This window comes from Fusarium poae, chromosome 2 (genome assembly GCF_019609905.1).
Source record: "Fusarium poae strain DAOMC 252244 chromosome 2, whole genome shotgun sequence".
Lineage (NCBI taxonomy): Eukaryota > Fungi > Ascomycota > Sordariomycetes > Hypocreales > Nectriaceae > Fusarium > Fusarium poae.
Window position 1 is genome coordinate 738,772 of NC_058400.1, and position 13,634 is coordinate 752,405.

The 13,634-nt window shown below is 48.4% G+C and overlaps 4 protein-coding genes across 4 annotated transcripts; 2 read left to right on the top strand and 2 right to left on the bottom strand.

Annotated features, from left to right (window-relative positions):
• Positions 1-42: 42 nt before the first annotated feature.
• FPOAC1_004171 (uncharacterized protein) lies at positions 43-3,498 on the bottom strand (the record flags this gene model as incomplete). Its single annotated transcript, XM_044848725.1, has 3 exons — positions 43-1,249; positions 2,590-3,099; positions 3,176-3,498. The coding sequence occupies 3 exons, from the start codon at positions 3,496-3,498 to the stop codon at positions 43-45; spliced, it is 2,040 nt and encodes a 679-aa protein (XP_044707435.1).
• A 2,217-nt stretch (positions 3,499-5,715) lies between these two features.
• On the top strand, positions 5,716-7,950 carry FPOAC1_004172 (uncharacterized protein; the record flags this gene model as incomplete). Its single annotated transcript, XM_044848726.1, has 1 exon — positions 5,716-7,950. The coding sequence occupies one exon, from the start codon at positions 5,716-5,718 to the stop codon at positions 7,948-7,950; it is 2,235 nt and encodes a 744-aa protein (XP_044707436.1).
• Positions 7,951-9,646: 1,696 nt separating this feature from the next.
• Positions 9,647-12,207, top strand: FPOAC1_004173 (uncharacterized protein; the record flags this gene model as incomplete). Its single annotated transcript, XM_044848727.1, has 2 exons — positions 9,647-10,030; positions 10,081-12,207. The coding sequence occupies 2 exons, from the start codon at positions 9,647-9,649 to the stop codon at positions 12,205-12,207; spliced, it is 2,511 nt and encodes an 836-aa protein (XP_044707437.1).
• Positions 12,208-12,438: 231 nt separating this feature from the next.
• Positions 12,439-13,548, bottom strand: FPOAC1_004174 (uncharacterized protein; the record flags this gene model as incomplete). The annotated part of the gene is made up of 1 exon (XM_044848728.1): positions 12,439-13,548. The coding sequence occupies one exon, from the start codon at positions 13,546-13,548 to the stop codon at positions 12,439-12,441; it is 1,110 nt and encodes a 369-aa protein (XP_044707438.1).
• Between the last annotated feature and the right edge of the window lie 86 nt (positions 13,549-13,634).

Consider the following 13,634-nt stretch of genomic DNA (forward strand, 5'->3'; position numbering starts at 1 on the left):
AACGTAAATCATGTCTATTTTATTTATTTCATAGCCCATTAACTAAATCTTTGGCATATCCAACAGAGCAGGTACCAATCCCCATCTCCTAGCAGTCTCATCTCTTGGCACAACTCCCATATCCTCTATCGCTCTCGTATTCACAAACCCAGGACCTCCACTCTCCCAAGTGTGATTCCTCCAGCTTCCCAATGTAGGCCACATCTTTTCTCTCACAATCCTTTCAATCTTGGCTTTACGCTGTGTAGCTTCCTCATCGCCTACAAGTCCCACCACACTCGTCCACAAAGCCCACGTCTCTTCAAGTTCATCCACACTCGACACACCCATCACGCTAACACCAAGACGACCTGTGTCGCTGGGGTTTAGGTGTGTACCAAACTGTGAGCCTACGCGCGCCCAATTCTCGAGAGCCCATCGGATAGCCACTTCTTCTAGATGCTCACCCTCTTCTTGCGCAATGGTGGAAAGCTGAGCGCACAGATCGCGTAGTTCTGGGGGAGACGGGTGCCAAGCGCGCATAGGGCTGTTGTCGATACCTCGTGTTGTCAAAAGGCCCATACCGAGCATACTAGCATTGGGCAAACAATCAACACCTGCAGTCTTGAATCGATCCAGTAGCGCCTGATTTCCAAGCTTATTGTTTTGTATGCAAAAATTGCTGTACGACATGACAGCGTCCAAAGGTTCTCCCGTCTCGCGCAAGATCATCTCCGCAAGCGATGCAAGGGTCTCAACAGGGTATCCGCTAATACCAACATATCGAATAAGACCCATGTCTCTCAACCGTCGAAGCTCGGTAACAGCAGCAAGAACCTCTTCAGGCGTAACAAACTCTACATCGTGGGTGTAGACAAGATCAAGGTATGACGTGCCCAATCTTTCAAGACTGCGACAAACACTGTAGTTGATCCAAGCGGGAGAATAGTCAAACTCGTCTCCAGCAATGCGACCGGCCTTTGTGATGATGAAGTAACCTTCGCGCGGCGGTGGCGGGGTCAATTTTCGTAGCGCATCACCGAGAAGAATCTCGGAGGGACCGTAGTAAGGAGACGTATCGAAGGCGAGGATATTGTGAGCGAGAGCGCGGCCTACGATATCGGTATAGGGCATTTTTGTAGGGTCGGGATGGTATTGGACGTTGAAGGTGGCTGTACCGAGGATGAGAGGGGGGAGGACCTCGGAGAGAGGTTTTCGTTGGGCCATTTCGAGTGCCGAGTATCGAGTATCGCGGGTAAAGAGGTGATATCTAGAAAGAGGTAATGGTAGAGAGAAGTAATAGCAGAGATCGTCAGGGTCCGAATTTATTTTTTAGTTGCGGCGCAATCGGGATAGTGGGGGAAGCTCTTTTTTTTGGTGGAGGGGCAGCGCAAAGCTCGGTTCGGAGCGGTATTGTAAGAGAGATCAAGAGGAATAAAATCTAGATTTGAAGTCAAGAAATCTCTGCTTATCTTTATTAGTATCGCAAAAAGATAAACAAGGGTCCATATGTCGGTAATTTCCCTTAGGGGTCCTCAATCGAGCGATCCATCATTGACAAGCACGATGGCAGATTAATTGATGAATCATGATGAGTACCGCCGACTGGGTCCAGCCCAGTCCAAACCAAACCAAACCTGAAATGGTCGAATGCGCAATTTAAACATTCGGTTGCGTTATTTGTGGTTGTAACCTGTCAAATGTACTCTATACTTGTTGATGACAGAGAGGAATGAGAGACGTTGATAACTTGACATGTCAATCGGAGTCATGATGAATTATCGACCGTCATGACTACCTATTCGACTAGTTCCATCTTGATTCTATTCCTTCCATGAGTCGGACTTTCTCTCTTTCCGGTCTGACTAGGATCATTTCATGGTCTGAGATGCAGATGCCATCGCCCCATATTCAACACCACCAAAGATCGACTGCACAAAATTACTAAGCGGGATACGGAAAAGTCGTGATTTTGAGTTGAGTACCTATCTCAAGAGAAGAGAGAAGAGCAGAGTTGAGTTTCATCCCTGGTTACATACATACAAACGCTAGACTCCAAAAACAAAAATACAAACAAACAATAGCTCATAGTAACGCCTCGCAAAACAAAACATGATAAGACTCTCCAGTCAGATGAGCATCTGGTGTGTGATGGTGATGGTGCAGTGGTGTTGCGATTACACACGTCGAAGACCACGACCAGAAGAAAAACACCAATCACAAAAAGAACTCGAAGATCCCTCATTGTGAACAAGACAATACCCACCACAGCACTTCTTGCACACCTTTTGCGTCTTTTCAATGCACTCATCGCAATTCATCCCGCATTCCCAGCAACTTCGCGAAACATGTCTCTTGGCTGCTGGAGCGCAACCTCCACCTCCAAAAGGTTGGTAACACGCTTCGCACCACCATTTGTTGCACGTAACACAAAATCTATCACTCAAACATGCCGCGCAGCGCGGTACGAAATCCTCATGGCCTGGTCGTGGCGTCGTGGCCGCCTGCACGGATGACGCCAGGATCGGCGGGGGACTCAGTAGTGGGAGACAAGTGTAGCGCGTCTGAGCTGTCATTACACCCTCTGGAGCTTCACCACATCCTGCGCACCCGCCGATCGCAAATGTAGCTACAGCTGGAACGCAAGGTGATCGTGTCACAAATGTTTTGCCAAAAGCTGACGAGTTTGTGTGTCGCGGTCCTTGGCAGAGCACTGCATCAAAAGAAATAATGCCCTGGCAAGATTGCATGCACTGCGCCCAGTCATCCATGTCATTTGTAGATTCGAGCACGCGGCCCTTTCGAGACCACCAAGCGTCTGCTGCATCTTTGTTTTCGTCTTTGTGCTCGCCAAAGACGTACAGAGCTTTGAGGCGCGGGGTGTTTTCTGGGCGCGAGCTGCGACAGGCATATGCTAGTGCGGCGCGCAGCTTTCCATGATTCAGGTTCTGCGCGCCTCTGATGGAAAGCATGCGGACGCTGTAGTTGGGGTCATTGATGATGTCGTGGCATAGCTCGGCCGTGACGGATAGACCGTCGAGGATTAGGGATTGGACATGGACGAGAATGTCGCGTTGTCGTAGAGTAGAGAATATGCCCCTCAAGGGACCAGCGTAGAAGCTGTGACATGTAAGCTGCTGTGCCGGCTAAAGTGGTCGCAGGACCAGGATGTATGTGGATGTGGGTATCGACTCACTCATCTTCAGTCAAGTAGTCTGAAAGGTCGACATTGTGCCAAACCGCAAGATTACGCTCCGATTTGTCTTGAGTATCTTGACAATGCGCAGTCTTGACTCTTGTAAGGTCTAAATGTCGAAAGACACCTGGCGTCTCGTGAAGCAAATACCGAATATCACGACAGGTAGCAGCGAGGTTGAGAAGACCAGACACGGGAAGGTAAGGAAGAGTGTGTCTAAGGATCAAAGAATTGTAGAGTGTGTCAAACAAGGTCGGACCTTTGGGTTGTTGGATCTGGATGATCTCTGCGCGCGTGTGGTGGTCGACGATAACTTGGCTCATGTCAGGCTGGCATGAGTATATAAAGGTAGTAGATTTTGTATATATCACTAATAAATAAGAATGAAGATGAGAAAAACAGAAAACAACAGAGGCTGGATTGAGGATATCTATATAGACTGACTAGACATACAATGTCATGCCAGTAGCTTGCTACCTAGCCAAAAAGGAAAGGAGCTTCATCCGGGGAGAGGAGAGCTGATCTGTTTGGGTGGGATGGGGATGGGGATGGCATGGGGGAGACACGCAGCCAAGATGGTCTGAGATGAGATTGGATTGGCGAGGTTAACAAAAGACAAACTTCCAGTGTATCGCATCTAATCTCAAAAAGGGGTGCGTGTATCGAGTGTGTCCAATGATCTACAGCACGTTGTATCAAGCTTCAAACCTGTGTTGCTATTTATTACACAAGAAAGCTTGAAGAGGATATGATGTTCAATTGCCCCCGAGATCAGATGGGCAGATGCAGAGTGGGGGTTACATGTAACTACATACATACACTCAACAGAGAGTAGTAATAATAAATTCCCGGCTGAACCGGAAAGCCGTAAAAAAGAATATTTTGTTGTATCTGTAGGGGAATAGGCTATAGGAAATCGGCCCGTGAAAATAGGGTGGGGGATTGGGGACTGGACTGTTGAGTACTACAGAGTAGACTATAGCGTTGACAATATGGCATCACCAAGATTTGGGATCTTATCGCAGAGGCGCACCATTCAATACCACGGGAGCTAAGACCATAAACCAGGGGTTTGTATTGGGTGGTGCGAGGAGAGGAGCTCTGTCATGTAGGGTCCTGACTAGGGTGGTCAGCCCGTGTTTTGTTGATCAAATGCGCCAAGAATACAGCACTTGTCTCTCCCCCTTTCTCACAGCTACCTAGTTGGGAGAGTCAGCGGAGATAGAATGAAAAGAGAGATGCTAGACTAGCTATTATACGGCTAAATCAGATGCATGCTGCTGTGCCGTAGAGGGTATGTAGATATTAGTTACACCCCGAATTATAGAACTGTCCTGATCAACGTGTAGATCAATTACAACAGCTCAACAAGCTCGGGGTCCGAGAGACTGCCAAGTAAGCTTCACTTTACTTTTTAAGCATCAATGATGGAGCTTTGAAACTTGTCTCGCCAATCCCATCACCATCGTCATTATTGTTAGTGGCGTATTTTTAGACCTTGTTTCTGTCTGTGTTTCCGGGGATGGAATGCCGCTTCACTATAGCTACCAACCGCTTCAGCTTTGTATGTAACCCTTCTTCTGTGGGGGTAGTATGCAGAAACAGAAAACAATACAATGTGTGTTTCACTCCTCTTTATGCTCGGGACATGTATGCGCATGCAGCAATAGCGGTGTGCAAAGGCCGTGATCAACTGGTAGGCCTATCGTTTCTATGTTGCGATCGACATGGAGTTATTATCACAGAGACTAAAACGCCAAGACTGTGAGCTACAAACATGGATCTTTGCGTATCCGTATAATACTAAACTTATTGATTTGGTGCAGTTGGATAAGATTACGAATAGATTAGTAGTCTATCATTCTAGACTGCTACTATTCGTTTGTGTATACTCCGTAGCTGGTGACAACTGTTATCTCCTACCCTGGATGGGTCTGGGAACATTTCATGTTTTGAGTGTCGTGTCTCACTCTAGTTTGTAGTCTAATTTTAACCATGTTTTCAAGCTCAAATATAGTCTGTGCTCAAGGCCAATGCGTAGATTGACACTCGAGGCTCGAAACAAGAGATAACAAGGTAGCATTAATAATGATTTTGTATGATAACAGTCTGTCTCTTGTCAAGTAACAGCTGTGCCATACATAGTAGACATTCATCTCCCCGTTTCTTTAAAATCCGGGGTAAACATGTGCTCGGAAATTCCATTGTCCGTTATCGATAACAGCTTAGTAAAGCAAACAGGCAGCTCAATTCTGATGCGTCGTCTTCCAGACGATGCTAGAAGAACGTCACCAAATTAGCTGACTGAGCATTGCCGCATGGCCCTGTTTACTGTGTCTGTTTGTTTGCATTTTTAATATGGTCTCTTTATACTGTAGAATATTTATTGAGTACTTTTAATCTACCATCTTCTCATTTGCTATACTTGTCATGACTTGTCCCACTACGTAATTGCGTCTAGCCAACCCCACCAAATCACCACTGATCAATTCGCATCATCGCCTTTCACCCCTTACCCAACTTAGTACACAACTCCCATCATGGAAGAGCCAACGCCCTTGCGCTGGTCGAGCGCATTACCGGTCGTGAATCCCTCTACAATAGCGACAAAGAATCTTCGAGGCGACAAGATCCTCCTTCCTCAATCTGCTCTCGAACAACTCCTCGCCGCCGCACGATCTCGACCTTCGACAACTACCACGCGATCAGACCCATGGTCCTACACATCAACCGACGTCGATAGCGCGCAACAATTACCGAATCCATTGATGTTCCGACTCGTGAACCCCAAGAACAAAAATGCTGTATTTGCGGGCATTAGAGAGTTTTCCGCGACCGAGGGAACTATGGGTTTGAGTCCATGGCTAACAGAGGCTTTGGGCATACAAGAAGATGAATATACGTCCTCAAATGAAGTTATAGACTTGGAGCAGGATCAGATCGAACTCGACGGCATTCAGATCAAGGTCGAGGCGCGACAATTACCCAAGGGCACATACGTGCGATTCAGACCCTTGGAAGCAGGCTATAATCCCGACGACTGGAAAGCACTACTTGAACGACAACTACGAGAAAACTTTACAACACTCAGCAAAGGGTCAATGATAGCAGTCAAGGGCGCTCAAGGGGAGGAGTTCAAGCTTCTCGTGGACAAGGTTGCGCCAGAGGGAGATGGTATTTGCGTGGTGGATACAGACCTTGAAGTCGATATCGAAGCTCTGGACGAGGAGCAGGCGCGAGAAACATTACGACGAATTATATCTGATCAAAAAGGGCCCACGGGTAGTTCGACGGGCGGCGAGATTGATGTTTGGAAGGCTGTTGATGGACAAGTTCTTGAGGGCGGATACGTCCAGTACACGCTTCCTTCATGGAACAAATCGCAACCTCTGGCCATCGAATTGAATACCGACGAAGACGACCATGCGCTTGATTTGTTTGTTTCCCCAAAGAGTTCTCGACAAAGGGCTTTGCCGAAGGAAGGTGTTCATGTCTTTGGTGACTTTTCACCTACAGTCAATGGTGTGAAAAGGATAGTGATAAGTCCTACCAATGTTGAACTCGAGGACGCGGAACAAATTGCGATATCGGTACATGCATATAAACATCCAAATGCCATGGATGGCCCTGAAAAGACGTTGCAGTATACGTTGCGCGCGAAAGTGTATCTACCGGACGAACAAGACCGGCCGAACGGAGCGTCCAACGGGACCAACGGCCAAGAGCACTCGCCCGATGAGGAACAGTGTGGCAATTGTTTACAATATATACCCAAGCGGACAATGATGCTGCATGAGAACTTTTGTCGGAGGAATAATATTGTATGCCCAGGCTGCAAAAGCGTCTTCAAGAAGGGTTCTCCAGAATGGGAGGCACATTGGCATTGTGACAAGGACGATGCATTTGGCAATTCGACAATAAGCAAGGAGAAGCACGACTACGTCTTTCACACAGAACGGCAATGCCTCAATTGCGAATTTACGACAAATTCGTTACCTGACTTGGCGAGACACTGCACAAGCGTCTGTCCTGGCAAAATAATCCTCTGTCGCTTCTGCCATCTCGAAGTCCCCCAAGAAGGAGACCCTTTCAACCCCAGTCCAGAAGTACTCATGTCTGGATTAACAGCACACGAACTAGCAGACGGCACGCGCACAACAGAATGTCACCTATGCGATAAAATTGTTCGTCTAAAAGACATGGAAACACATCTCAAACACCACGAACTCGACAAAGTATCCCGCCTCAAACCACCAGTTTGTCGCAACGCAAACTGCGGAAGAACAATGTTTGGCGTCGGCTCAAGAGGTCAAGTCCGCCAATCCCCATCCGAAGACCAAGCCTCCAACGACATCGGTCTTTGTTCTATTTGCTTTGGTCCATTGTACGTCAGCATGCACGATCCCGAAGGCAAAGCCCTCAAGCGCCGCATCGAAAGGCGCTATCTAGGTCAACTCATGACAGGTTGTGGAAAGACGCACTGCGCGAATGAGTGGTGTAAGACGGGACGCGTGAATGCAGGTCTTGAACCTAAGCCTTCGAGCGCGAGGGAGGTTTTGCCGTTGGTGAAGCCGTTGCTGGGTGATGTTATGGATATGAGCAAGGCTTTATACTTTTGCACGGATGAGGGGAGTCAGAGGGGGAGAAAGTTGGCAGAGATGATGGCTGGTGAAGGGGTTTGGGATGTTGAGTGGTGTATTGCTGCGGCGGAGGCTGAGAAGGGGAGTTTAGATAGGATGAGGGATTGGTTGCAGGCTTGGGCGCCGACGAGATAGTAAATGTTCATAATGAGTGATGATATGAAGAGTATAGAGATAGAGATTACAATTAGAGCAAGTCACGACTTTGACTTTCCATTCTAACTACTTTCACAATGCCAGTACTTGACAGCATCACACAAGGATCAATTCAGTCGTTTAAGTGAAACAACCAAGATTTTTTATTTCATATGCAAAGCAACGTCAACATCATCTGTTTCATGATCCCATTTATTGTTCAATCTTTAAAATCTCGGTGAGAAGTCAAGAGCCAAGGTGAAGATGAAACAAGGCACATTGATTGACCTTGTTTTTTTCCTGATCTGGCTGGGTTCAGGGATCCTAGCAGACCCATGTCTTTTTATGTTTTAATGACGGCTCATGACGTTGATTGGGAATTGCGAGTCAGGGCTAACGTTGATTGCAGATCGTTGACATGAGGATGAAATAGAAACAAAAAAAGGAGAAGGAGAAGAAGAAGCTTGTTCTTATTATGACGGGAAATTGGCTAAAATGATGCTTATCGGTAAGCCTCGTGTAAGCTGGGAATTACTAAATTACTTTCCTGCCAAACGTTAGCATGGATGAAATACATATAATAACCACGATATCGAAACAAAAAAAAAGAGTTCCATGCTAAAAAGTTTAGTAGCTTTACTTTTAACTCCATAGCTTACGACGCTTGTACTGACCCTGTTGCATCGAGATACTTCCATTGACGTGGACAATGGATCATATGCAAAAGAAATTAATGCCTCTTCTTGTTCTTCTTATTCATCTACTCTGTAAACGATATCTACTTTATTCCTTGTCTTGTTAATTTTCCGCTGTCAGCAAGGAAATAGCTTCACGCTACCCCGCTATTGGATCGGGTTCAGCGTTAGGGAGATACCTAAGCATTTACCCGCCCGCCTGGCTCACGGGCTCTTGTATCCGAGGCAAGTCCAGACTCTCTAGAATCTTGGGCAGACGAAATCAACAAGTCAGTTTATGCTTTGTTCAAATCAGTATCCTGAACTGTTATTTTTAGTCCTTCAAGCTTAGGCCAACTTTTCAGTTACCCGAAGTCGCTACTCCGTACAGCCCTGGACCTTCTGTTCTTGGGGGACTTGTTACAGCGCATGAGGCAGGTGCTTATCCACCCGACCCGACCTCTTTCTCTCCTCCTCCCCAATCCCAACCCCAACCTCCACTCAAACTTCAGGCCTTGTTACGGTTACGGTTACTATTTGCTTCTTTTTTTCCCCAATCATCATCAACAACATCCGTTATCGCTCACCTGTCATCATCCTCAACTTGGCCAACGCATCTCTCATCAGCGACAAATTATACCCGATAGGCTGCTGCGAGATGCCCTCTGTGGTCGAGATTCCTTGACTGACCGACCCCCAGTCGTCTGACGCTCGCCCCTCCCCCGTTTCTATTCCCACTCTAAGCTATCGCGGGACATCCGGTAACCGTTTGAGCTCATATCAAGACAAGCTCAATATTGCGTCGTTGCCTCGATATCGCGCAACGACAGCACAATACAACGCATGCACGCAATTCATCATCAACCTGTTCCAACTGCATCTTTTATTTTTCTTTATTGTACCCCGGTATTCCCAATCGATTACGTTGACGACCCTCGGCCTAGGCTAGACGCCAGATAAGACCAGCCCAAGTGCGCGATCGCGCCACACCACCCACCTGCTATCGTCTTTCACAACTCAACATGGGTAACTCGAGCACAAAAGAGTCTCGCCCCGAAGGCGACGCCTCTCGACGTTATTCACAGCCCCTCGATCCTTCTATTCGCGATCATCTCCGAGAACGACAAGATAACAGATCAAGTCGCCGTATCAGCAGAGCCGAGATAAACATCTTTGGCCTAGGCCCAAGTTCTTCCCGCAATCGCGAGCAGCCAGATGCCCCCTTTGAACGTCGCGAAACTAAGCAGGAGCGCGAGGCGAGGAGGTTAGAAAGGGAGCGTGTGGCTCGAGCAAAAGAACGAGAGAGGAGTATACGCGAAGAGCACGTTGATGGAGGTTATCTGGTAACGTTGGGTACCTATACTGGTACTGAGGACTTTAGTAAGCCTGTCGTGAGACAGCTACAGGTTCGTTTTTCTTCTCTTATTCTTTGTCTCAATAAGCTGACATGGTACAGATTGAAAGAAAGCTTGCGCCTTTCTGGCGAGGCTTGAACGATTGGTCTTCAAGTTGGGCTGAGCATCAACTTATCGCTGCTGCTCGTGGCCTTCCTATTCCTCCCGCCGATGCGCCGCCCGACCCAGAGCTTATCCCTCAACCACCCCCGGCAGCAGAGAACCCATCTGCGTCCAACAACAACCTACAGAATCTGACTGTTCCAATGGGGCCAAGAACGCTTTCTGCGGCATCAGATCGTAGCGGGTCAAACGTAGGATCAGCTCTTCCTTCACCATCTACTGCAGGACCGAGCAAGACAGCTTTCAAGCCTCGGGCCAAAGCTCTTGCTGCTGCCCTCAGTGGAAGTTCAAGAAATGCTTCGTCAACCGATCTGACTCCCAAAGAGGTTTCTCTACCCCACGATCCCTTTGTCAACGGTCAGCCTCTCGAGGTTTTCTTGTACAAGGATGCTGATGAGTGTCCTATCTGTTTCTTGACATACCCGCCTTACTTGAACCACACCAGATGTTGTGACCAACCTATCTGTAGCGAATGCTTTGTTCAGATCAAGCGCACGGATCCCCATCTCCCCGAGCATCATCCCAACGGCGAAGCTCGAGATCCTAACGAAGGACTTAATGCTGACGATCCTCCCGAGATGCTGATTTCAGAGCCATCCGCTTGTCCATACTGTCAACAACCTGAATTCGGCGTCACTTACGAACCTCCACCATTCCGACGAGGCCTTGTATTCTCGGGCCACCCTTCACACAACACAGCCATGTCCTCGCAGACCTCGTTAAGCAGCACTCTTCAGACTCCTCCTATACCCGGCCGTCGACGCGCACATAGTTTGTCTGCGAACGCGCCGAATGTAATAACGACTGACCGTGTGCGTCCCGATTGGGCAGCGAAGCTTGCAGCAGCACGGAATCATCAAGCACGCAGAGCGGCTGCTGCGACCGCTCTCCACACAGCTGCGTTTCTCATGGGAGGAAACGAGCAAAGAACCATACTCAGAGCACCCAGACTCGGTCGAAGAAATACACGAAACGCCGATACCGATGGTAACAACGCTAGTTCCAGTGGGCAGGCCCAAACTCAGGACGGCGCACAAGATGAGGGACCAGAACCCGGAGCTAGAGGCTCTTCACGGACTGGAACAGGACGAAGGAACCGTATGGAGGAGCTTGAGGATATGATGTTCATGGAAGCAGTCCGCCTGTCCCTTGCGTCTGAGGAGGAACGAAAGCGAAAGGAGGACAAAGCCATCCGAAAAGAGACCAAGAGACGAGAGAAAGAGGAGCGCAAAGCAGCCAAAAAGGGCGGTAATCCCTATAGCGGAAGCGCCAGCGGAGCCAGCGCTAGCAGTTTGTCTCTCAGTGGGCTGGGACGTCGACGCGGCAATAGTACTGCCAGCAACCTACGTGTGGAGGCGACCATGTCGAGAGCTTCGCAAGCGTCTAGTAACCCAGAATCGCCTGCAGAACCAAAGGCCAAAGATGATAGCACTGGAAAGGGCAAGGGTGTTGATCGAAGCACATCAGATACCCAAGCCGGACCAGCTTCATCGTCGAGTTCTCTGCCGCTACCGTCTGGTCCTTCACGAGGGGGCTCACATTTGAGACAAATGAGCAATGCTTCCTCAGTGGGATCTTCTGTCAACGATAGCCCCGTTGATACATACACTGGACCTGATTACCTTGGTACTGGCATTGATGGAGGTCCTCGGTCTAGTGGACTGAGCCTCGCCTACAGCGATGACGGAGAACGCGATGGTGGGAGTGCAGGTTCCGAGCCCATGTTCAACTTTAGCAGCTTGGCTCAAATGGTTGGTGCTGATCTCGACAGCGGTTCCATGCGCCGCGATGAAGAGGGAGAGTCACCCGACGGAACGGGATATGCCCGACCACTGTCACAGGTGAAAGAGGATGATAAAGAAGATGCAGAGGCGGAACATGTTGAGGGTGTGTCGCCTGCTCGGATTGAAGTTGTGCCCAGCAGCGGTCTAGCCACGCCCGCAGTCATGATCACACCAGAAACTCCAGTCCCAGCAGATGAAGCAGAACACGAGGATAAGCAACTCGGACACTCACAGCTGCCGATACGTACACACCAACCTGCCACAGAGCAGAGGGATGTTTAGATGGGAGCTGTAACATGGAAGAGGGGGAGTTTGATGTGTGACAATTGTTAGACACGAAGTGAGATGGAAACCGTATGAAGATTGAGCAGTTTATACTTTGTATAAGGTAGCGCTGTATGTAGTAATGGTTGCAAATAGCGGGCATATATATGCCATGATGAGAATTATTTAAACCTCGTTTCGATCTGAGTGATTGTGTTTCATAACTGTAGTTTTATTCATTCTCTGGGATTATGCCTTCTTGACTTCAACCTTGAACTTTTCCATCCACTCACTAAACTCATCACTCTCCCCTTCCCAACCAATCTTGAGAACCTCACTCACACCAACAGCACTCTCAAAACATTCCTCCATAAGCGTATCAATCTCCTCCCCATCCAACTCATAAAACGCTTCTGCCAAATCACCAAACTTGTCTGGCAATCCAGCTAGCACACTCGCAGTACTGTCCAGCTTGGCTGGCATATCCCCCTTTGTAGTATCCTTGGGAAGTTTCTTGAAACGACGCTTCGAAAGGGCTTGGTACAAAAGAACTACCATGCGTAGACGCTTGAGTGTTGAGTCGAGACGAGGACGGATTTTATCGGGGTCGGAGCGAGGGATTGCGGATGAAGAGTTCATCATTTCGTCGAGGATTTCTTGATTGGAAAGTGAAGCGTGGTTCATCTTTTCTGCCAGGTCATCCACTTCATCTTCATCTTCATCTTCATCGTCTTCTTCTTCTCCCCATTCTTTTAATTCCTCCATAACATCCTTGAGCGTATCTCTCCACTCTTCAGCTTTCTTTACAAAGAAACCTCCCACGCCCATGTTTGCCAGCGCAACGACTTCATCACACGCAGACCACAACATACCCGTCAGCGCAAGACTTCCCGAACCGCTATCCCTCCCTCCACCAGAAAGAACCTTTCCATCTTTCGGTACACGATTCAAAAGGTTCGATAACTCTGCTAGAACCTTTTGAGCGCGGTACGCAAGTTCTTTTCGCACAACAGAGGTATATAGTTTTGTCTCGCAGGCTTGCACGGCTGTAGCTAAACCGGGGATGGGACCCTTGACGAGTTCGCGGACGACGGTGGTGAGAGCGCTGGGTGTGAAGGGTTCGTTGATTATGAGGAGAGAGATTTTTGTGCCGTGGGCGCGGATGAGGGAGGAGCAGTCGCGGGCTAGAGCGAGAGCGTCGATGTCGGTTGTTTCGGTTGTGGTGGTGGGGGAGGGGGTTGTTGGGTTGCGTTGGATGGAAGTTAGGATTGATTGGAGTTGTTCTAGAAGTGTTGATGCGGTTGTGATGAGAGTTTCGAGGGCTTGACGAGCCTCTTCTTCTGTTGGAGTGGCAGCCATGATAATGTTACTGTTATTCGTAGTGTTGTGAAGATGATGCGTCAATGTTGGAGGGGCATTTTCTTTCTCTTGTCTTTTTTTCTCAT